This window comes from Alternaria hordeiaustralica (genome assembly GCF_023758085.1).
Source record: "Alternaria hordeiaustralica strain BMP 2776 chromosome Unknown scaffold_22, whole genome shotgun sequence".
NCBI classification, from domain to species: Eukaryota; Fungi; Ascomycota; class Dothideomycetes; order Pleosporales; family Pleosporaceae; genus Alternaria; species Alternaria hordeiaustralica.
In genome coordinates this window covers 427,067-448,526 of record NW_026056794.1, presented here as the reverse complement: position 1 = coordinate 448,526, position 21,460 = coordinate 427,067, and the positions used below count along the sequence as shown (strand labels likewise).

The 21,460-nt window shown below is 53.1% G+C and overlaps 7 protein-coding genes and 1 non-coding gene across 8 annotated transcripts; 4 read left to right on the top strand and 4 right to left on the bottom strand.

Annotated features, from left to right (window-relative positions):
• Positions 1-34: 34 nt before the first annotated feature.
• COG6 (Golgi transport complex subunit 6) lies at positions 35-2,167 on the top strand (the record flags this gene model as incomplete). The annotated part of the gene is made up of 2 exons (XM_049391181.1): positions 35-328; positions 377-2,167. 2 exons carry the CDS (start codon positions 35-37, stop codon positions 2,165-2,167), a joined length of 2,085 nt encoding a protein of 694 aa, XP_049241213.1.
• Positions 2,168-2,327: 160 nt separating this feature from the next.
• On the bottom strand, positions 2,328-2,836 carry J4E84_008610 (uncharacterized protein; the record flags this gene model as incomplete). The annotated part of the gene is made up of 2 exons (XM_049391180.1): positions 2,328-2,503; positions 2,641-2,836. The coding sequence occupies 2 exons, from the start codon at positions 2,834-2,836 to the stop codon at positions 2,328-2,330; spliced, it is 372 nt and encodes a 123-aa protein (XP_049241212.1).
• Positions 2,837-3,064: 228 nt separating this feature from the next.
• J4E84_008609 (uncharacterized protein) lies at positions 3,065-4,268 on the top strand (the record flags this gene model as incomplete). The annotated part of the gene is made up of 2 exons (XM_049391179.1): positions 3,065-3,117; positions 3,194-4,268. 2 exons carry the CDS (start codon positions 3,065-3,067, stop codon positions 4,266-4,268), a joined length of 1,128 nt encoding a protein of 375 aa, XP_049241211.1.
• Positions 4,269-4,507: 239 nt separating this feature from the next.
• J4E84_008608 lies at positions 4,508-4,592 on the top strand. Its single transcript has one exon. It is a non-coding gene; the product is annotated as a tRNA-Asn (tRNA).
• A 256-nt stretch (positions 4,593-4,848) lies between these two features.
• J4E84_008607 (uncharacterized protein) lies at positions 4,849-5,547 on the bottom strand (the record flags this gene model as incomplete). Its single annotated transcript, XM_049391178.1, has 1 exon — positions 4,849-5,547. The coding sequence occupies one exon, from the start codon at positions 5,545-5,547 to the stop codon at positions 4,849-4,851; it is 699 nt and encodes a 232-aa protein (XP_049241210.1).
• Positions 5,548-6,680: 1,133 nt separating this feature from the next.
• Positions 6,681-8,213, top strand: J4E84_008606 (uncharacterized protein; the record flags this gene model as incomplete). Its single annotated transcript, XM_049391177.1, has 2 exons — positions 6,681-7,113; positions 7,162-8,213. 2 exons carry the CDS (start codon positions 6,681-6,683, stop codon positions 8,211-8,213), a joined length of 1,485 nt encoding a protein of 494 aa, XP_049241209.1.
• A 2,871-nt stretch (positions 8,214-11,084) lies between these two features.
• Positions 11,085-12,995, bottom strand: J4E84_008605 (uncharacterized protein; the record flags this gene model as incomplete). Its single annotated transcript, XM_049391176.1, has 1 exon — positions 11,085-12,995. One exon carries the CDS (start codon positions 12,993-12,995, stop codon positions 11,085-11,087), a length of 1,911 nt encoding a protein of 636 aa, XP_049241208.1.
• A 3,980-nt stretch (positions 12,996-16,975) lies between these two features.
• Positions 16,976-18,193, bottom strand: J4E84_008604 (uncharacterized protein; the record flags this gene model as incomplete). Its single annotated transcript, XM_049391175.1, has 2 exons — positions 16,976-17,916; positions 17,968-18,193. The coding sequence occupies 2 exons, from the start codon at positions 18,191-18,193 to the stop codon at positions 16,976-16,978; spliced, it is 1,167 nt and encodes a 388-aa protein (XP_049241207.1).
• Positions 18,194-21,460: the final 3,267 nt, after the last annotated feature.

Genomic DNA, 21,460 nt, shown 5'->3' with positions numbered 1-21,460 from the left:
CTTTCGGGGCCCAAGTCACAACACCCATCCAGTCATGTCGGTGAGCTACTTCCAGGAGCGAGCAACTCCCGCCTCTCAGAATGGCACTTCCCCGTCCTCTCCATCCGTAGCCCCTGCATCGCGAGGCACAAATGCCCTCTCGAGTAGGATCACCAGCGTGCTCTCTGCATCATACGCCGACTTGGAAATCCGCGATGCCCTGGAAACTCTGGATGTGCGTGGCGTGCAGAACACCGCCGAAACACGACGGCAGTTGCGTTTAGATGTGCAGAAGGATGTCATCGAGTGCAATGGCGAGATTATCAAGGACTTTGGCCAGGTTGCGGAAGTATGATAGAACACCAAGTATCAAGAACATCGGACTAATCTCCACTAGCAACTGAAACGTATCGGGACTGCTATCAGTAGCCTGAATACGTACTGCGCGGATATGCGCGGTCATATTGAAGCTGCCAACAGAGAAACCGGACCCGTCCTGGAGGAAGCCACAAGCCTCATAACCCAGAGGAAGCAGGTCGAATCTAAGCAGCAGATTCTGAACGCCTTCACCACTCACTTCCTCATATCGGAAGAAGACGCCACTATCCTGACCTCCACTGCTGAGCCTGTCAATGAGGAGTTTTTCCAGGTCTTGACCCGCGTAAAGAAGATACATCACGATTGTCAAGTCCTGCTCGGGACCGAGGACCAGCGGTTGGGCCTGGAAGTGCTGGAGCAGAGCTCCAAGCAACTCAATTCAGCCTTCCAAAAACTGTATCGGTGGATCCAACGCGAGTTCAAGACACTGGATCTAGAGAACCCACAGATCAGTGCTTCTGTGCGCCGGTCTCTGCGCGTGCTGGCTGAACGTCCAACTTTGTTCCAAAGCTGCCTAGACTCGTTTGCCGAGGCACGAGAAGCCATTTTATCTGATTCATTCCACGCTGCGTTGACCGGATCGACATCAGAAGAGCACATAGCCACCAAACCGATCGAGTTTCATGCCCACGACCCACTCCGCTATGTTGGAGATATGCTCGCGTGGGCACACTCCACGACAGTATCCGAGAGGGAGGCGCTCGAGAACCTGTTCATCTCAGACGGCGATGAGATCAAACGTTCTATCCAAGCAGGTCTTGAAAGTGAGCCGTGGCTGAGAGGCGATGAGGATGCAGAAGTCTTCGACGGACGGAAAGCCCTAAATCAGCTCGTCAGCCGCGATCTCACGGGTGTGGCACGTCTTTTGAGGCAGCGGACCGAACAGGTTGTCCAGAGTCACGACGATGCAACCCTTGCTTACAAGATCGCAAACTTGATTGGTTTCTATAAAGGAACCTTTGCCAAGCTACTTGGAGCAGATTCCGATGTCTTGGATGTGTTTGATACACTAGAGGCTTCTGCGATGCGACAGTTCCGTGCTAATATGAGAGATTACGTCGCCAATGTCCAGAGCGACCTCGCTGTTGCGCCAGCCGATCTGTCCGCCCCCGAATTCCTGGAGGATGCACTCCAAATGCTTCGAGTACTTGCGAAAAGCTACGATACTTCATTTGCCGCAACGGATGACAACGGGCAAGGATTCCAGACTGTACTTGCGGAATCTCTGGATCCATTCTTGAATGGTTGCGAGAACCTGCAAAAAGGAATGAAACTGCCTGATAGCGCCATCTTCGCCATCAACTGCCTCTTTGCGGCTAAAGAGGTCCTCTCTCAGTATACATTCGCTAGCGAGCGGGTCAGCGACATCGACGATACAATCGATGAGCATGTTGCCAAATTGACAGACTACCAACACCAGTACTTGGTCCATGAATCTGGTCTCATCACCCTCATCAATGCGCTTGAAGGGATTACCGACTCGCCAGAAAGTCTCAAGACCATTCCTGACTTGGATGCGTTCAAGCCGGACGCACTCGTGGCAGCCAGTCAGCAACTCGACGAGTTCTTGCCGTCTGCTATCATTGATGCATCGGAAAACATCAAGCGGCTGCGCAACAGAAAAATGATACAGGACATCACGGAAGAAGCAGCCGGCAAGTTCTGTGAGGACTTTGAGGTTGTGGAGGCCAAGATGATGGCTGCTGATGATCTCACATACGACGAAGACAAGGAAGACGAGGACCAGGAACCCGGTTTGAGGGATATGTTTCCCCGTACCAGTGGTGAGATACGGGTGCTGCTCAGCTAAAGGGCCTGATGTGGCGAGTATGTACAAGCCGGTAGATGTTGTCATCAAAAACCACCTCATTTACGCATCATATCCATCAGTCGTGACTCGTGATGCGTAGACTCAAAGTCCTAACCTCTTAAGCATCCTATTTGCTACCACACGTTGGTGTGACCACTCTTTACTGCGGCTTCTTCTTCTCCCACTCTTCTGGCGTATGGCATTTAGGGGTCCATGCATGTATCGCGGCAATCTCCTCTTTCAATGTCGAGTTAACTAGCCGGTGTCGTGCTAGAGTAGTCTTCTTGGCGAACTGTGGTGATACGATGATAGCCTCGTACATTTGCCCGCATCCACCTAGTATGCGACATTAATTCATGCTCGTGACTCCAGTTACAAACCTAGAACCTTTCTAGTACAAAACCGCGCCTGTAGCGCGATCGATCTGCACTTCGGGCCAATCTATGAATGAGAAAGAAAGAGATATTACGTACCGCTCAGATCTTCAATCTCGACATAAGTCGCGCCCAAACCCTCCTTCAACTTCCTCTCGAGTCCCTCCATAGTAACGCCAGAAGTAGCCTGCACGTTCGCCGCTTCCTCGTCCGTCCTTGCACTCATATTGGTTCTGGTGTCTGGTGCGATGGCAAGATTGTCAAGAGTTTTGTAAAGTTTGTGTCGCGGATCCATAAGGCGATGATGTGATATTGACCCTTTGGTGTTCCTATCTTCGGATCTGATAAGATGCGGTTGCCGAATGGGGAAAGACCGGGACTCTGGGAGGGGAGGGGCTACATATGACGCATCATTGCAGGGGTGGCAGGCGCGTTGGATTGGCATTACTGCGCGCGTGGATTTTTGCTTTGCGATTGTAACCCCGGGAGCTGTATGCTTGCATCTACGGCACGACGAATCGCTATGACTACTTCGGCGCCTTTTTCGAGGGCGGTGGTGAAGGCGATGCAGAAGCTGTAAGTTCCTTGGGAATGCGTCGGACTCTGCTCGATGCACCGCGCTATGTGTTTTCAGGTACTGACAAACGTGAAGGTATCCAAAGGAGCTTGCCGACAACTCCTGGGATAACACCGGGCTGCTGCTTGAGGCGCCGTTCGATCCGTCGCGTCGCCAGTCCAACACCGCCCTCCTTACCATCGACCTTACCAAAGCCGTCGCGGACGAAGCTATTGCGCTCAACTCCTCAATCGTCATCGCATACCACCCCATCATATTCCGAGGCTTGAAGTCGTTGACTCTCGCCGACACGCAGCAACAATCGTTACTACGCCTTGCTAGCCATGGCATCAGTGTGTACTGCCCACATACCGCGCTCGACGCAGCTCCGGGAGGACTTGGAGATTGGCTTGCGGACATCGTAACAGGCACGAAGACAATTTACAATGGCTCAGAAGAATATGCAGAATCGGAGCCTGCAAGTAATACAAAGGAAGACGACGAGGACCCCTTCGTCGAAAAGAAGAAGCGCCCAACTTTCATGCTGCAACACCACCCTAGCCAGCCCCTACTGCACTTCGGCAAGCACCCTACGCCCGCCAAAATCCCGCTCACAGCCCCTCATAAACGCGAAACTATCAAACCTCAATCGCCAGCACTAGCATCACACCCCGGAGCTGGCATGGGCCGCATCGTGAAGTTCGATCACCCACAACCGCTCCCAACACTCCTCGATCGCATAGGCAAGGGACTCAACAACCCTAAAGGCTTCCCAATCGCGATACCCCAGGATAAGGCAATCGCAGACATAGAGATACGTAGCGTAGGCATCTGCGCAGGCTCAGGATCAGGTCTACTGAACGGTCTAGACGTGGATCTACTGTTCACAGGCGAGATGGACCATCATTCGGCTCTTGCAGCAATTGAGAACGGGAGAGCTGTCATCAGTTTGTTCCATAGCAATTCTGAGCGCGGTTTCCTAGCAGAAGTTTTGCTTTGGCAATTGGAAGAGGCGGTGCAAGAAGAGTGGGGTAAGATTAGGGAGGAGGAGAAGGACAACGAGGCGCTGCAGGAGGCATTGGCAGATGATGACTTCGATATTGCAGTCAGTGAGATTGATCGCGATCCTTATGGCATCGTGGTGTTGAAGGGCGATGCAGAGGCGGCATAGCAACAGCACGTAGAAGGTGGATAAATCGAAGATCATAATGATGCGACAGACTACACGAGGTTTGGTGGGGTCACAGAGAGGTTTACCCCACATCATCACCCGCACAACGCCGACACCATCGACCGCAATTATCTGCACGCCGCGTTTCGCAAAAGCTACCTAAGGGTATATAATCGATAGAAGATCCCATTTTCTCAACTCACAACCGGAGCGCATCCAGCGCTATCCGCTCAACATAATCCTCTGTGGCGCAATTGGCTAGCGCGTCTGACTGTTACATCTGTGGCTATCAGGAGGTTGGAAGTTCGAGCCTTCCCGGAGGAGGATTAGTTTTTTTGCTCATTTAGCTACTTCACGGCTTCCTATGATATGCTGTGGCATCTTGACTCTTTTTGCAAGTCTTGGTTGTCTGGCTGAGAAACATGTACGGTCCCCGACATAAGAGAGTGTAGCTCGACTGCACTGCGGTACAACGTGTACCCATTCAATGTCTATCACACTTTCAACTATTATCTCCGACAGGATGGTAAACCTCCTCTCAACGAGCCATGCAGTCTTGATTGCACGTAACCGATCGAAATTAACACCGCGCATCCACGCGTACAATAACACACTGCTTCGACATGGTATCATATAAGCCAAACTCGCTCACCGTCCTCAAGCATATCTCCTCCAACCTAGCCTTCACCACAACCATGCCTCCTTGACCCAACTGCTGCTTCACGCCAACCTCTGGATTCCCACCCGGCGAGCGCATCTCAGGACCCAACGACGGCATAACCCTACTCAAAAGCCCTCTCATCCCCTGCCTCTGCCCAATATTCTCTACACTCCTTCCTTCCCCTCTCGGACTCCTCAACACCGGATTCGCATTCAAATTCTCACTCAACAGACGCTCCAACTCCACAATCACAACCTGTGGTCTCCAAAACTCTGTGCGGTTCATCTGGCCCTCCAACCGCACGACTTTCGGTTCGTCTTCGGAGGAGAAGCCAACAACCTCGACAGGTTTGGTGTCGGCTGTGTCAAAGCTGAACTCTGATTTCTCTTCGACGGCGGGTAGGGGGATGTCGGAGGGGAGCATGGCGATGGTTGTTTGGGCGATGCCGTATGTGGCGCGTTCTTCGATGATGGGGATGATGTGTCTTTCGATTACGGATTGGATGTGGTGCGTGCGGGTTGTGCTTAGTTGATTGAGGATGGTGGTGCCGCGTGAGGAGGTCGGGGTGCTGTACTCTGAGTAGGGTGGTGGAGAGGCTTGTTTCTCGTTTCGTGACATTGTTGTGGTGTTGACTAAACTTGAGAGAGGTGGTTGTTCAATGTTTTGGTATGTCTAGAGCGAAAGTATGGATGTGTCGGCATGGAGATTGCGGGCGTTACTGCAGGGAGTCGTAGACCGTGGTCGGATACTTGCTCTCGTTACCGAACTTCTACGACTACCCTTTGTTGCGGTGGCAACAACTGAAACGGTCTTCACGGATATCGAACGGATCACGGCAGGCGCATACCGGAGTAGTTACAGTTTCTAGAAGCCTGTGACTCCGTGCTCATATGGCGCAGCTTTGACTAGTCCCAAATCGCATACACATCAGTCTCGTGATCGTACGAGCCATGGGAATAAGGGCGCAATGATGTATAGCCTGGCGAGGGTAAGCGAATCGTAAGCGTGTAGATACTCAATCACGAGGTGTCCGGGCCGAGAACCTTGGCATTGGGTTTCGAATCTTGAGGGTGGTAAGATGTGTAGGAACTTCAAAAAGTGAGTATGTAGAGGTGGAGGCTATGCGACGCGGCGGGCAGACAGCTTGCGCAGATTTCTGGTGGCCTGGAGATCGCCTTACCGGCCCTTCTCTTTGAGGGGTTTAAAACATAGTTGAACGGCGGCTGCGCACTTCGTAAAGCTGCCTATTCTGCTCACCGCGCGAGAACCATACTCTTGCGAGATAAAGCGTTTCTTCAGGCCCAAGGCACATGGGGTGGCTGTGAGGCGCAAGGCACACTCCAGGCTGCGTCGCACTACTCCTTTCTCGGATTAGCCACATGGGCCGTGCACAGCATGCTGCGGTCTCCACCAACACCATCACAAAGATGCTCACCGAGAAGGTCACTCGTTGCCGGAAATGCGGATAAACGAAACATCTTAGAAGATGTCGTGATGCATATAAGAGTTACCATGGTCGCCGTTAGCTCAGCCTCATACTGCGCATTATCCTTTGGAGCGCCCCAACTTTGGTTGATACCTCCTTGAGCACATTACCACTCTTTATATATCATCACCCATAAACCCACGCATTTCCGAATACATACAACTTGAACATCTTCAAGTAACACGGCATACCGGATCCAGACGTCTACATCAACCTCGAGACTGTAAATTATACTTCCAACCCCTCGTAAACCTCAACCGTCAACATGTGGTACCACGTAGCCGAGCCCAATTCCTACCTCGTCATCACGGGTGTAGGAATTGAGAAGGTCTTGATTAAGAAGAAGGCCTTCGTATACCCTCTACAGAAGGTTTCCAAGATCTCCATCACGCCTTTTGACTTCTCCATGGCCCTCCAGGCTATGACTATTGAGAAGCTTAAGTTTGCTCTACCAGCCGTATTCACCATCGGCCCCGCGGATAGCCCTGACGCACTTGAGAAATACGCCGTACTACTCACTGGCGAGAGCGACGGAAGCCCTACCCAAACTGCGGCTAAGGGAGTTGTCTCGGTTGCTGAGGGTCGCAACCATGTTCAAGAGATTGTTAAGGGTATTATTGAGGGCGAGACACGAAGCATTGTCTCGACCATGACTATGGAAGAGCTGTTCCGTGAGCGAAAGATTTTCAAGGACAAAGGTACGTCTGAACAGGAAACCATGCGAAACATGTACTGACATTCGATAGTTATCCAGCAAGTTCAATCCGAGCTTGACCAATTTGGTCTTTGCATTTACAATGCCAACGTGAAGGAGCTACAAGACACTCCAGGCTCGGAGTACTTCGCCTTTCTCTCTCGCAAGGCACACGAGGGCGCACTAAACCAGGCTAAGGTCGATGTTGCTCACGCTCGTATGCAAGGTGAGGTCGGAGAAGCAGAGAAGCAAGGAAAGACCAAGCAAGAAGTCGCCAAGATCCACGCCCAAACTGCCGTCCTCGAGACCGAGCGTAAAGCCGAGAAGGCTACAGCAGACGCCAAGTTCACCGACAAGGAGATTGAGATCGGTCGTGACCTCAACGTCGCTCGCATCAACGCCAAGCGCGAGGCCGAGCGACGCGATGCCGAGCTCCAGATGGAGGTCGAGAAGAAGAGGGCACTCATGGAGCTTGAACGTCTCCGTGCTACCAAAGTCGTGCAGGCGAAGATCGAGAAGGAGAGTGCGCAGCAGCAGGCCGACGCAGAGCTGTACACCCAGGAGAAGTCCGCCGACGGACACAAGTACAGTCAGCAAGCCGAAGCTGAGGCCGATGCTTTCCGCAGCCTGCGTGCTGCTGAGGCAGACTTCGAGGCCACCAAGCGTCGCGCTGAAGCTGAGTACTTCGCCCAGGAACGCGCCGCCCAAGCCCACCTCATCACCCAGCAACGCGAAGCCGAAGGTCTCTCTGCCATGGCCAAGGCATACGGCGATATGGCCGCTGTTCTCGGTGGTCCTCAGGGTCTCATGCAATACCTCATGATCACCAACGGAACCTACGAGAAGCTTGCGAATGCGAACGGCGCAGCCATCAAGGGCCTTCAGCCGAAGATCAACGTCTGGAACACGGGTAGTCAGGGAGGCGAGGGTATGGCGGACCCGTCAGCACCTATTCGCAATCTCTTCCAGAGCCTGCCTCCTCTGCTCAGCACTATCCATGACCAGACTGGTATGGCACCACCTAGCTGGCTGGCGCAGATGCCCCAGCAGAATGGCGATATGAACAAGATGCACTTGAGGAACGGCAGCGATGTGTCGCCATAGAAGGAGGACGATGGAATCGTGGATTGTTTCTTTCGTTGTCACCTAGATCGTTGTTTGCTATACCCCATGGCTAGGAGTTTGCGATACGTTACTGTACTGCCTAATCTTTTCTCTTTCGTTTGGCGCTACCTCGGTTTGATCACATAGACTTAGAATAATACAACAAAGATAAACCTCATCGAAGATCGGAGCGAATGTGATGAAGTGATCGATGACTGGCAAAGACAGTATTCTTTCTTTCGGAGAGCCATACAAGTACGCGTGCTTGTATTCGGGTCTCTGAGAGGTGGATTCGGATGACTGCGTAATTGCCAGGATGGGTTGTGCGGGAGATATTCGCATAACGTTCCTTTTGAACTCTTTGTCCAATCCATGGGTATTCGGCAAGATACAGCATGGGCGTGTCGGAAACACTAAGCAGACACCTGATAGCTGTCCCTCTGATAGTTCATGGCGCTGATGTAAGGCGAAGTATAGATGGAATGTGATACTGCTGTCTGTCCGACGCGAGAACTTTGGATGATTCCGTGTAGATGAAGGGTCATGAAGGGTCTAGTGAGGTGGACGCAGATGAATCTTGAACGCTGATCCCCTAGGCAAATGAGTAATCTGACCGTCAGCCGATACGACTGCAAAAGGAACTTTCCTTAGCAATGAAAGCTTCCCCAAGTTCGAGACAGCGGAACCGGATCCGAAGGCGAGCCGGATGACCTCAGACGACCGCAAACGTATGGAGCGACGGAAGCGTTTTCATGAATAGATAGCTACCCGCAAGAAGATCGTAAGATCTAGCTGAGTCTTCGATATTGCGTCCGCGGTCCGTCGCTTTAGGCGTGCCTGAGTTGCCGTGGAAATATCGAAAATGACGACAATACACCTCAGCCCATTATCAGCCGTCGAACCTTCCCCGTGCGCCGTCTCCACACACACCCCGCCCCCTCAACGTGAAACCTACCACGGCTCACGTCTTTCAACGCGTGTCGTCAGTATCGTGTTATGGTGTCGCGAGGCCGCGAATGAAGCACGAAAGGCCGGAACAGGCACGGAGAGTTTCTTTGGTTGGGCTGAATGGTGAGGGGAATAAACAGGGCGCGACCCGACGATCACAGTTAGACAGGCTCACTCAGCACAACTGCAAGCGAGGCCGCTTTCTATATACGCGTTCAGTATAGTAAAACCTGCGTCTTACTATACATACTCACCGGCACACGCATGAGCATCCGCACCCAATCCAATCCAATACAATGGCCAAAGGGCTTATCCCAAACAGCCAGAAGCAACTCAGCCGCTGCACTAGATGAATCACCAACGCGCGCTTGTCATGCTTCTCAGGGTGCCCCTCTGCATGCCAAACCGCGTCTTTACCGCATCCGGTCCAACAATTACGCAGTCGACACGTCTTTTGACACGTCTCACGCGTTCGCGGTAGCACATGATCTACCTCGCACGCGTCGCACCAGACAACCGGGCACGGCTGGCTAGACTTGGCACGCGACGTGCGACACAATTCCATCACGCCTCTCCACACAATAAGCCCAAGTGGATACTACGGCTTATGCTCGCGCGCTGTGACTGGCCGGACAGTGACGGCAGCGAGGAAAACGTTAGGCCTCGGCGTAATGCCTGGGCTAATCGACGCGTGCGGCCGCGAAACTTCAACTTCGGGGTTGGTGATGTGGGCTGGTGCATCCACTTGCTGCATGTTTTATTTTTTCTCGCCGGAACATCGTAAGCAAGGTCGTCTTCGCCGGTCAGGCTTCATTTACACAGAGCATGTGCAGGACTTATTGGCTTCTTGTTCTATGTCGGGTATTGAAACAATTGTTGCATTTCGTCAAAGAGCACCAGCAGGGGGGATCCATCGCGTCGTGGCTTAGGGCTAGGTGCCTACCATGGATCATGGGCAATCGGCACAGACCAGACATGATGACGCCTGTGCTCATGTTACGGAACTACTTACGGCACGGCGGTGCGGAGATCAGTGCACGAGGAGGGGCTTATGTGGAACGCTCAGTCTCTTCTTCACACTCTTTGCATTTGGTCATTTTGGATCATCCATTTCATTCATTACTAGCTCATCTGCTCGACGCATCTCATCCCTTCAGAAAGGACCAGCTGATCTATCAAAGTGTACAGGCTCTCGTTCGAACGGTCGTCCCAGCCAATATCACCCGTCCAGCCGATCCAATCCTCCGGACAAAGTCCATATCGAAGCCGATGCCGCCGAAAGACAAGAGATTGGGTATCAGTCGTTCACGCTTCGATACAGTCGTTGGGATTCGTGAAGACTCCATACCAAGGGACGCCGATATCCCACACACACTTCGTAACGTTCATCATGTCCGTCGTGATAGAAGAAGAAGACATGAACACAAGGAAACAAGAAGCCGCACCGTTTAGAGGGCTGAAAAAGAGAGGACGTTGCAGACAAGCAAAAGTGCCGGAATACACAAAAGAGCTGGGAAGACTGGGGTAGTTGTCTGGACACCCTTCCGGTGGTAAGGTGTGTCAGACTGAACTACACTTGGCCCCGCCCTCCCACACTCGAATTACTGAAGTTGTTCGAAGACACATGTAGCCACATGCCATGTCCAAGAAGTAAAGGTCCAGAACATAGACAAGAAGCCTAGGTGCGAAGGTCTGTCGACCCCGCCGGAGGTATACCATCGACCGCGAAAGGCTGTCGGTAAAGAAGATGGAAGTTGGTATAGACAAACAAAGGAAATGCTTTTCATGGAAGCAGGAGTAAGTAAGCCCGTGGGCCAAATGGCAAGTATATGCAATGACGGCGTTTGAGGCCGTCGGTCGTAACGCCGATGATGCAGTCATGCTCAAGTGCAATGATGAAGCGGAAGACAAGACCGTCGAGCTCTAAGATCGGTACAGGTATGCTGAGTCGCTAGGTGTTCCGGCAAAACGCTCCTCGAACGAAGCTGGAGGCTCGAAGCTATGAGATACATTCGCTCGAGGGAAAGTATTGCTCGATCGACCAACGAATGGCGAACCCAGACGGACGGTGCCTTTGTTCTGGGCTTCCATTGGCACGGCAGGGGATGTTGGTGCCGGGCTAGGCATAGCAGAACCGCTTTGTGCGAAAGGGTTCAACCCTAACGGGTCGTTGATCAAAGGCAGTCGTCGGGCGCCTTCCATCATGTCACCCAAGCTGAAGCCACGGCTCCTTACGCGACGATGACTCGATTCAGCTGGGGCTCCAAAGATCTCGTTGACGAAGCTGTCTCCACGGTTTCGTGCCCTATCTTCGAAGCTGTTGTGGGATGGGAGCGCCCGACGCTTGAAGACTCTTGACTTGGGTCGCGGCGCATGCAGTTGGAAAGGTGAGCCCAGACGTGGGGTGTGACCAGCAGACGACGGCGCGTGCCATGTTCGGGCATTGCTCTGGTTCGTGTTGCCGTGGCTTGACTCGTTCCTGGCACGGAATGGTGAGCCTAGCAGGTTGCCTAGTCCGAGGCCGATATGAAGCGATTGTGACTTCTGGTGAGCAGAAGAACGCGCGCTCGACCAAGTTCGCGGTGCCGGTCGTGGTGTGATATCGTTGGCAAGCTGCGACAGTGGGTTGCCCAACTGCATCGACGCAGCAGTGCTTGTAGCCAGCGACAAGTTCATGTCCCTTGTGGAAAAGGAAGTAGAGCCTTGCGAGAATGGCGAAGAAAGCGGCTGCTGCTGTTGTTGACGCGGTTGTGGCTCGGGCTCAGGTGGAGGAGACGATTGCAGCGGCGAGGGCGACCGACGAAGCATACGCTGATAGTGTGCAGAGAGCGATGGCTTCTGTTTAGCCAAGTCTCGTAAGCGCTTCCGACATTGCTTCTCACTGGGGTAGCGCATGGTGGACCTGGTTGGCCTAGCTACAGGTGTGTTGCTACCGCTCCTGATCGGCCTCATGGTACCCGGTGTACCGGCAAGGAAACCGTGTTGTGGAGTCGCGTTGAGGGCACCAGCGCGAGAAGACTTCGGGCCCTTCCATGTCTTGCGAGCCATCCTCGCTACACGATGGCAGACTCCATTCGGCGGTGTAGTGCTCGGGAGGGCTTTGAAGGGTGTCACCGTAGGGTCCTGAAGGTACTTCATGTAAGTCATCCACAAGTGGTGATCCATCTCTTCGCTGAAGGTGGCTCGCAACTTCAGCTTTGTTGCAGAGCGAGATTGTTGGGTACCCATCGAAGGTGAGCTTGGTCGTTGGGCTTTGTTTGTGGGTGGGTAGAAGGCGAAAGGGTCTGAAGATTCATCTTCGGGGCTCGTGCAGCTGCCGCCTCTGGACATGAAGGAGCCAATGCTATCGCAAGACGAGACGGATGAGTCTGAGAAGCCTGACGATGAGGTGGGTCTGCTAGATGTTTCGCTCTGGCTGACATGTGGGACGTCGGACCAGTCCTGAGTTCCCTCGTAGTGGCTGATTGTTCGCACTTGGGCAGCGGGAGTCTTGGGTGGGGAAAGCATACGAGGAAAGCTGAACCCTGGAGACAAGAATGCGTCGTTTTGAGGTAGTGAGTAGGGTGGTAGCAGGTTGGGGGTTTCCGACATGACTTCGGGAGCCTCAATTGTGGGGATGGGTCGCTGGTCCATGACGGCGTCCATGTCGTCGTTGTTCATGACAAGGGTAGCACGGCGGCGACGCACCTTGAGCACCTGTCGGGGCGGCGGCGGCGGTTGCATCTGCTCGGGTTGCGGCTCTGGCTCGGGAGTCTGTGGAGCCGGGCCGTCACGGTAATGGAACATGAAGTTCCTGGGTAGGGTAGTAGATAGGTTGGGGCGTTCGGCGTCCATGTTGCTGACGTTCCGATGTCGTGTTTCAGGATACGATTGTCTTTGACCACAACAACAGGTCGACTTCAAAGACACTGCAAGGAGGAACGGCAGTTAAAACACGACAAACGATCAATGCATCCGGCCTGAGGGTGTTCCGGTTGCTGTCGATGTGGCTTGATTATGCAGGGCGGTGGTGATAGGTCTCGGGACCCAGCAGGCAGGTGTTTGGTACTCTGCGAACGCGACTGTGCGGCTGCAGGTTGGTTACACGTGCAAGCAGGACGGCTGCGCCTTGATAAAGCGGGCGTACTGTCGCAAGATGTCGCGCACTGTCGGGAGTAGTGGCAACGGACGATTTCAGTGTCGCAGGAGCTCTGTCGACACGAAGAATGCGCGAGTGCTCTTATCGGCGACGATGGCGCGTAGCTTCACGTCGCGACAAACAGCTGTCAACGGGCGGATGCGCGATTAGCAATAGTCGAAGACGATGCGCAAAGGTCCAAAGATGCGTCAGAAAACGCGTGAATTATCGTGAAGGGTGGCGATGGCGGGTGTTGGCGAGATATGGGAGTCGTGGGTCGCGATGAGAGGAGCGGGAGCGTGGGCGGAAGCGAATTGGGCGCCTTAGTCCGCGTCCAAAGAAAGCGCAAGCGAAAGACAAGATTCGTAAAAGACGTAAGGAAACGGTCGTCAGGAAGTCGCGTGGAGCGCACGGGAGTGCGACGAGCGAGAGTCGGCTCGGGATTATCGTGAAAGTCGTGATGGTGAAGGTGATGTGCGGTGAGGTTCGCAAAAGTCGGCTGACGGTTGCTGCCCGGCTAGTGCGAGACAGCGGACGGGCTTAGGCCAAGATCGTCGATAGAACCTCTGCAAACCCACCAAGTGCCCCGAGCCCCATACAAAATCAAACACTCCGCATCCAACACTTTGCGCAATTTGCTCGCATGAGGCCTCATGCGATGCTCTGCGTCTTTTTGCGTCGCATTCTGAGTCTGGTACTCCCACGCAACACGTGAAGCTGTCGCCGCAGACCGTCGATTGCGAAACTGACGCGTCTCGACGCGCTCGCTCTCCCAGTCTAACCGCTTTCGCTGCATCATGGCCCGTGCAATCATACCTTGATCGTGGCGCTCTCTTTCGACGGCCCCTGCATAGAGACCTTGTTTTTCTGCAAGCACGAACACCTGTCACGACTTTTTCATCCAGTCGCCCGCTGCCAACATGCTGCAAGCTGGCAAGCGGCATCGCGGCATGCATAACGGTCCCTCCCCGTTGTCTTTTGCTTTTCCCTCCCCGCTCCATCTCATCCACTTCTTCTGCCGCTTCGTCGACATGAATGAGTGACGGCGAGCAGATTCCTGCCACCTGTGCACTACGCACACGGCTAAGGGCAAACTGGAGACCCCAATTCGTTACGACTCCAACCCTCTTCTCCACAGTGGAGCCCTGGCCATTGCTCTACAACACGACAACAGCACGAGTCATTACTACCTCGCTGTACTACGTACTGTAGCCAATGCTTCAGCAATCAGCTCCGTTCGTCTGGCTAGGGTGTTTCCAGTAAAAATCTGACTTTCATCCATTCGAATTCCTCCCTGCTGGCATATATATCTGCATAGACGTTAACAAGCGCGACCCTTTTTTGCGCCCCAGCCCGTCCTCCAGGACTTGGAGTGCCGAAACGTTGTGCTTCCCGCGCTTGGCTGCGAAAAGGGTCTGGATCGGCAGCTCATCACACCCACCAATATCTGGCTGTTCCGAAATGCACGTGTTTCGCTCGATTTGGAAGTCCAATCGACCAGCCGTCTTGAGCTTCGATTTTTCATTGGCTGACTTTCGCTGGCTTTAACACTGCCGAGCACCATGAGGGTCTTAGAGTGGATTCGAGCCGCTCAACACAGCACGAGGCCTATAATGCAGCCCGTTCTAGGAATACCAGTGGCTGTACTGTGGGCGTTAAACACCTTCAATAGTCGATGGTGCGGGGGCTTTACGTCCTCGTGAACAGCTTTGAAGCCCACGCTCGCTTCCAGCAGATCAGGCGATCATCGAAAATGTATTAGCTCATTGGGTAATGAGGACACTTCACGACGCGCAAACCGCATCTAATAGTGACAGGTGCTCTACTGTCGCCGCGCCTTCCTAGGACATCTGCTGCTCACAAGTATGTTATGCATTACCGAGCAACTCACAGCGTTGATCTCTTTTAAGGAGCAACCAATATGGATATCAGGTCATGGCAGTACGATCTCCGTGCTGCGAAATAAGACGCGTCCATCGCTATCAACCATCTCAATCGCGGAGTATAGAAGCTTACGGGCAAGACTGTTTTGCAGCTTATCGCCCATCCACAAATCAGAGGATGTCCTCCCGATGTATCCAAATGAGACGCGATGGGAATGTAGCGTTTCATACCCCGATGTCGAGTATGCTGGCGTCGCAGCGATGCTGTACGTGTTTAGGCAGCATCATGCCTGCGCTCCGCCACACAACATCCTGCAGGAAACACGATGAAAGCTTTGCCAGTAGAGATCACGTTCGACGCCACCAGTATAGTGATGGTGGCTTGGTCGTCTTATCTGCTTTTCTCTCAGCCCCGCTGCAGTCTCAGCCTCCTTTACTCAGCCTTCTCCTTGGATGCACATATAACTAGCCTACTACATATTCCCCAATGCGAAGTGAGAGGTTTCCTGCGTTGGCTCAATGTCTATGACAGAGCAAACCGTTGATGTTCCAATGGCAGACTTGGTAAATTCTGGCGTGTTTTTGATGTGTATGATGCTGATGACTTCAGAGACCGGGACCTCCACCTCCTTTCTCGGCGACACTGAGTCCGTCAGCAACCATTCAGCCTTCCTGTGGCAACGATGCTCTGAATGACCCCAGCTTGCGTTCTGGACCGAACTATCAGCAAGCGTTAGAGTCATTACCGACGCTTGTGGGACGTCCTTATCAGCTTTTCCTCGCGAAAGACAATCCGTCGGCCTTTTTACAGGATGATCTGAACCTCGATCGGTTGAACAGGATCCACGGTCATCTATGGATCGCAGGAAGATCGATGCAGGCACATCCACTGCATCGATATCGATTGATGGGATACGAGATCCTAGGTACACAACAGATGGATCTTCATCTTACCAAGACTCGAGGGTCCCCACGAAAACTGATGGTGAAGCCACTTCCTTACTGGATATTTTCTCACGAGTTTTGGTCGAAACATATTTGCCGCGAAGATTGGTTGTGGCGGTCCGCCGCGGGGCTATTGACAAGTTACGCTTGGCTAATCACGACATCCCTGGACTTTCAAGTCGCGCACGATCTTACTCTTCTACCAAAATCCATCACTTGGGATCAATGGAAACTCTTCGTTATTAGCTTTTGTGACCATGTCGACGTCAACACTCTACACCAGGTGAGCATATCTTGCTCGAATGACAGCTCTAGATATTTACAAGCCGCGCCGTCAGGTGAACATGCGATATCACTACGGGGAACTACGCATCGATCGTCTCAATTTGATTTACCGCATCGGATACTTCAAATCCCATTTTCTGCGTGGGTATTTGCACGGATACCACACCTATACTCCTTTCTTCGAGAGGAAATTCGCCTGGGCTTTGATCCCTTTTGGTGTCTTCTTGACAGTGATCCTGTCATCAATGCAGGTCGGTATCAGTCTACCTGCTTTAGGAACCAATTCGACGTTTCTGGACGCCTCAAACGGGTTCGTCATATTCTCGATGACATGTGTGCTCGTCGTAGTATCCTCAGTAGTCGTTTACCAGATTTTCCTATTTATCATGATGTTCGGAACTGCTCTCGCTAATGCACAACAAGACAAGAAACTTCGATCCGTGATAAGGGCACAAGGATATGCGCGGTAATTTCTCAATTGTACCAAAACAGACAAAAAATCTCCTATAGTAGAAATCTAAACTATCCCATCTTCTAGTGTTACATTGCTCCTCCACCGTCTAACCATCTAGTATATCCCGCGTCTACAAACCAAGACCAGAGTTGAAAGCATCGGCAGCGGCCTGGCCTGTGAGGCCCGAAGCAGCAGCCGCAGCATCATCGCAGGTGCTGACAGCCGCGGCGTCTACATCACACTTGTTGGACATCTGGGAGCATATGAACTGGGAGATGATGTCAATCTTCTGAGCTGAGCCGTGGTTGAAAGTGGCGAGGTCAGTGGGCTCGAAGGCCTCCTCCTGACGGCCGTCGGAGGGAAGACCAAAGGTGATGGTAGGGTCGCAGCCGCCGAATGAGGCGGCACCCGCGCCGGAAGCAGCGTCACCGGCAGCGGCGTTGTTACCAGCAGAGGCGTTGTTACCGGAAGCAGCGTTGTTGCCAGCGGCAGCGTTACCAGCAGCGGCGTTGTTGTTGTTGTTGTTGCCCGCATTGGCATTGTTGTTGGCGTTACCGACGTTGGCAGCAGCGTTGTCGGTAGCGTTACCAGCGGCGGCAGTGCTGTTGCCAGCGGCAGCTCCACTGACACCAGCGACCGCAGCGGCGATCTCATCTTCAGTGAGGTCATCGACACGAAGGTTCTGGGTGTTGATGCATCCCGCATCATCGTTCTCGTCGTCGCAAGTGTTGCCGGCACCGGTTGGGTCGCCGATCTCGCCAGGGGCGAAAGTTGAAGCCTCGTTGGCCATCAATGGATCTCCACCGACAGCGGCAATCTGGCGAGCAAGCTCTTCAGCAATTCCCTTGTTGAGCTCTGCAGCTCCATCGCTGGCAGGATCCTGGTGCTGCTGAAGCGCAGCAATCTCAGGGTTGACGGCCTGGATGGACTCGCAGGGAACGGAAGCCAGGCCGACAGAGCCTGTGTTGCGTTCCAGAGCACGGTAGATGAGAGCCATGGTCATGCCCTCGACATCACCGGCCTCCTTGGCGTTGGTGAAAGCCTGGTCAGCTACGGCTTGCTGGAGGCAGTCTGTAGACGATTAGCTTGATGAAGATGTGTATTGGATCCCAAATGACTTACCAGCATCAGCGATGTCTCCAGCACCATCAGCGGCAGCAGCAGCTCCGAGGAGAGCAAAGACACCGTCCTGAATGTCGTCTGGGTTGTTCTGGAACAACAAGTCGTTGACGGCAATGATGACGTTGCGGTGAGCGTGTTCCTGGGGAACCTCACGCTTGGTCTTGAGGGCAGCCGGGCGGGCAGCCGCGGCACCGATGAGGGTAAGAGCAATGAGAGAGTTCTTCATGATGAATATCGATATCGTTCCTTTCGGTCGTAATCGTAAAAAATAAACAAGAATAGGGTCTAAGTAGGGTATATAGCGAAAGTGGACCGGCCTATCGATTCTCCAGGAACGATGAAAAGAAGGTAATAGAATGAACGACTCGAAGGACGATGAATGAAAGACTTGCTGAGATGGATGCTGATGATGCTCTTCCATGCAGCGCAAGGCATTGTGCCTTATATACAGCCTAAGTCCTACCAGTCATGCTATGCAGTTCTTCGCTTCAAGCGCTCGCTGCCTGACAGGTGTCAAGCCTCCGTAGCGGGAGCCGCCATACCTGCCCGTGCATCGAGACGAGACTGCATGATGGCTACCCCTGGATAGAAGGTGAATACCCTTCCGAAGTGGTTGCCGTGCAGCCTCGCGATCGTGGCGATGGCTTGCTAACCTGGTGAGGCGCGGAAGGCCGTTGAGTGGATCCGCGCTAAGAGGTTCGGGAAGCCTGGATGAGACGTTGGCGAATCTTCGGAACGCGGTTTGCTTCATCCACCCCATCAACAACGTCGCTGCCTGGAGATCACGGTATATGTGTGTGAAGTTATCGCCCGTAAGTCACCAGTGTATTTTTTGCGTCTCAAGACTTGCTTCAGCGCGACGTCGCGCCCTCGCTTGCCTTCAGAACGCGCGCATCGAGGGAAGGAGCGCGAAGGTACTGAGATGGACGCGGACTAGCTGAATCACGTCTGCACAGGAGTGCCACCTGCAGCTGTCATGATAGAACATTTCTCCTGCGGATTCTAGCTTCCACCTTCGCCCCGCGACGACGCTCGAACCGGCACCTCCCATCCGAAGTACGATCAAACGACCATAAGGGCGGACAGGGAAGGATTCTCGGTACACAAGAGCCATGACACTTCCGTATACTCCTTCGATGGTACAGAGCACGAGTACGCTGTACGGATAACATTCGGGTTCGACCTACCCGCTGTCCCCAATGATCCAGACGTATAGAATGCCAAGACGCACACCGTGTGTATCAGAACTACGATCCGTTATGAAGAGAGTCGATATTAACCGAGATCGCCCAGCTGGAGCCCAAAATCTATCATGAATGCTATGCGTGCGATGTTCGGGATTTCGTGTTTCCGACGAGCGACCGACAACCCACGTGTATAGAACAACGCCACAGCCATATGCCTTGGATGTTAGGGTAACCTGGCTATGTTTTTATTGCGTCATGGGCAATCTCCCGTCTGTTTTGTTATGAGACATCTCTGATAGTATCCGGACGTCTTACATTCTCGCAACGTCGTGCGTCTCGGATGACCCAAACCAGGCAACATGATCTACCCCAGGGTACAGCCACAGCTTGAATCTCACAGCGCTTCCGAATCACTGCGGCTCTATTATTGTAAGTCTGAGGCAGTATATTCGGAAGAAAGATACTAACTCCCGGGAGTGTTCTTGCTTGACATACTAATTTTAGCCTTGTCGTTGCTAGTTAACGCGTACCCACATCAAAACTGCTCCATCTCTTGGCTGTAGCCTTCTTTGTTGGAAGGGCAGTAGGAGCGGCTAATCTCTTCATCTGTCTAGATTATCGTCACATTCGTTCAGTGTCGCATCCTCCGTTCCACCGCGTCCAACCTCCAGACGACCCACACCCACTCGAGACGAGCCGCGTCCAGCCTGGTGCCACACGACAATCAGACACCTCTGTGGCTCACATCTTTCCCCGCTATCGCAATAGCGGTCCGCAACGAAGCTATGGCCAAGAAGAAGGCGCTTGTCATCTCGGGTCCGATGGATGCTAAACACATAGGGGGTGTGAATGTACTAGGCGGTAGCGGTGCCAGCCTTAACGACTACTTCCACACCACGGCGATCCAACCAGATGAGAGACCTTCACATACCTTCGTTGCTACTGGGAAGACTGAAGTACCGAGGCGGGCAGACACCGTGGGCGGCACACTTCGACGATCAAGTGTCTCCCTGAGCAGAAGTCTCTCCAAACTGAGGCGCAACTCTTCCTCGCATCATACTGAAACAACGCAAGTCGGTGGCAAAAACAGTGAGATGGACAGTCAGTTCGGGAGATCGGACAGTACAAGCAGGCCTTTAAGAAAGCAGTCGAGCATATCACGACTACGGCAGAGGGTCGGCCTAGACCACGAACTGTACGATGCAGCGCCGAAGTCGAAGCCACCCACTCCCGAACCCCGTTTTCTGCCAGAACTGGTATTTCAAGATGATCTGCAACTACGAGATACCAGGGCCCTAGCGCGTCTCACCACGACTTCTTCCATCTACTCAACACCAGATCCTGGTCCTCCTCAGACCACGATCGTACGCAAACAAGTGCCTCATATGACGCAGCGACGGCCTTCGCCTCTCGACAGTCAAACCTCAAACCCAAGCGTGCAGCCCCCCGCAAGAACCAAACGCGTAGATTCGGGCACCGCGATTGATCTCAAGCATATACCAGTGCAGGAGCGACCAATACCGTTCAAGGAGATCATGGCGGTGCCCACCCTTGATGAGCGCATGGCCATGTACAAGAAGACGCGCGAGTACTGGGCGCATGCAGAACATGGGATGGTAGAATGGACCGCACGCGCTGCGGGACCGAAAGCGCCCATCACACGGTCGTGAAGGTTCAAGTCTCTTTCGTCTATTTCCTTCTAGTTTGTACTTTGCGTCTCTCTTTCCATATGATACCCCATTCACGACCAACCATTGTATTCACAGTTTTTGTTCTGCGCTGGTCGCTCTGATGCGCTTTCGTCAGCAGTTTTCCAGACGCTTTCATCCAATATTGCGCGATTATTAAGACGCCAGACACGTAGGTAGGTTTCTTCAGTCTGAACCGACCCGAGATAGTGTTTAAATGCAACACCCGATAAAATGTATCCGCACTTTCATTCTATTCTAGACAAGAACGGTTAGCGCCTGCTCCGTCCATGGACGCAGTGGCCACTCTCCGATAGCAGTAGCTCTCCACTCTCCACCTTGTGGGTACTCAGTCCTTCCCACACCATCGTTTCCATCAGGAAATATCTGTGCCGGTATCGCGCACCCCGAGCAGTCATGCGCCTTGATCAAAATGTCACGGACTTCTATGGACCTTTTGGCCTGCGCGGCATCTGCATCTGCACTCGAGCACTTCCCATTGGATTGACGAGGTCTGTAAACCGGAACGATCCACTACATCCGAACATGTTCAAAATTGTCCGGTAGCGAAGAAAATGCTCGCCCAAGGAGACACCGATATTGGTTATGAAGATATTT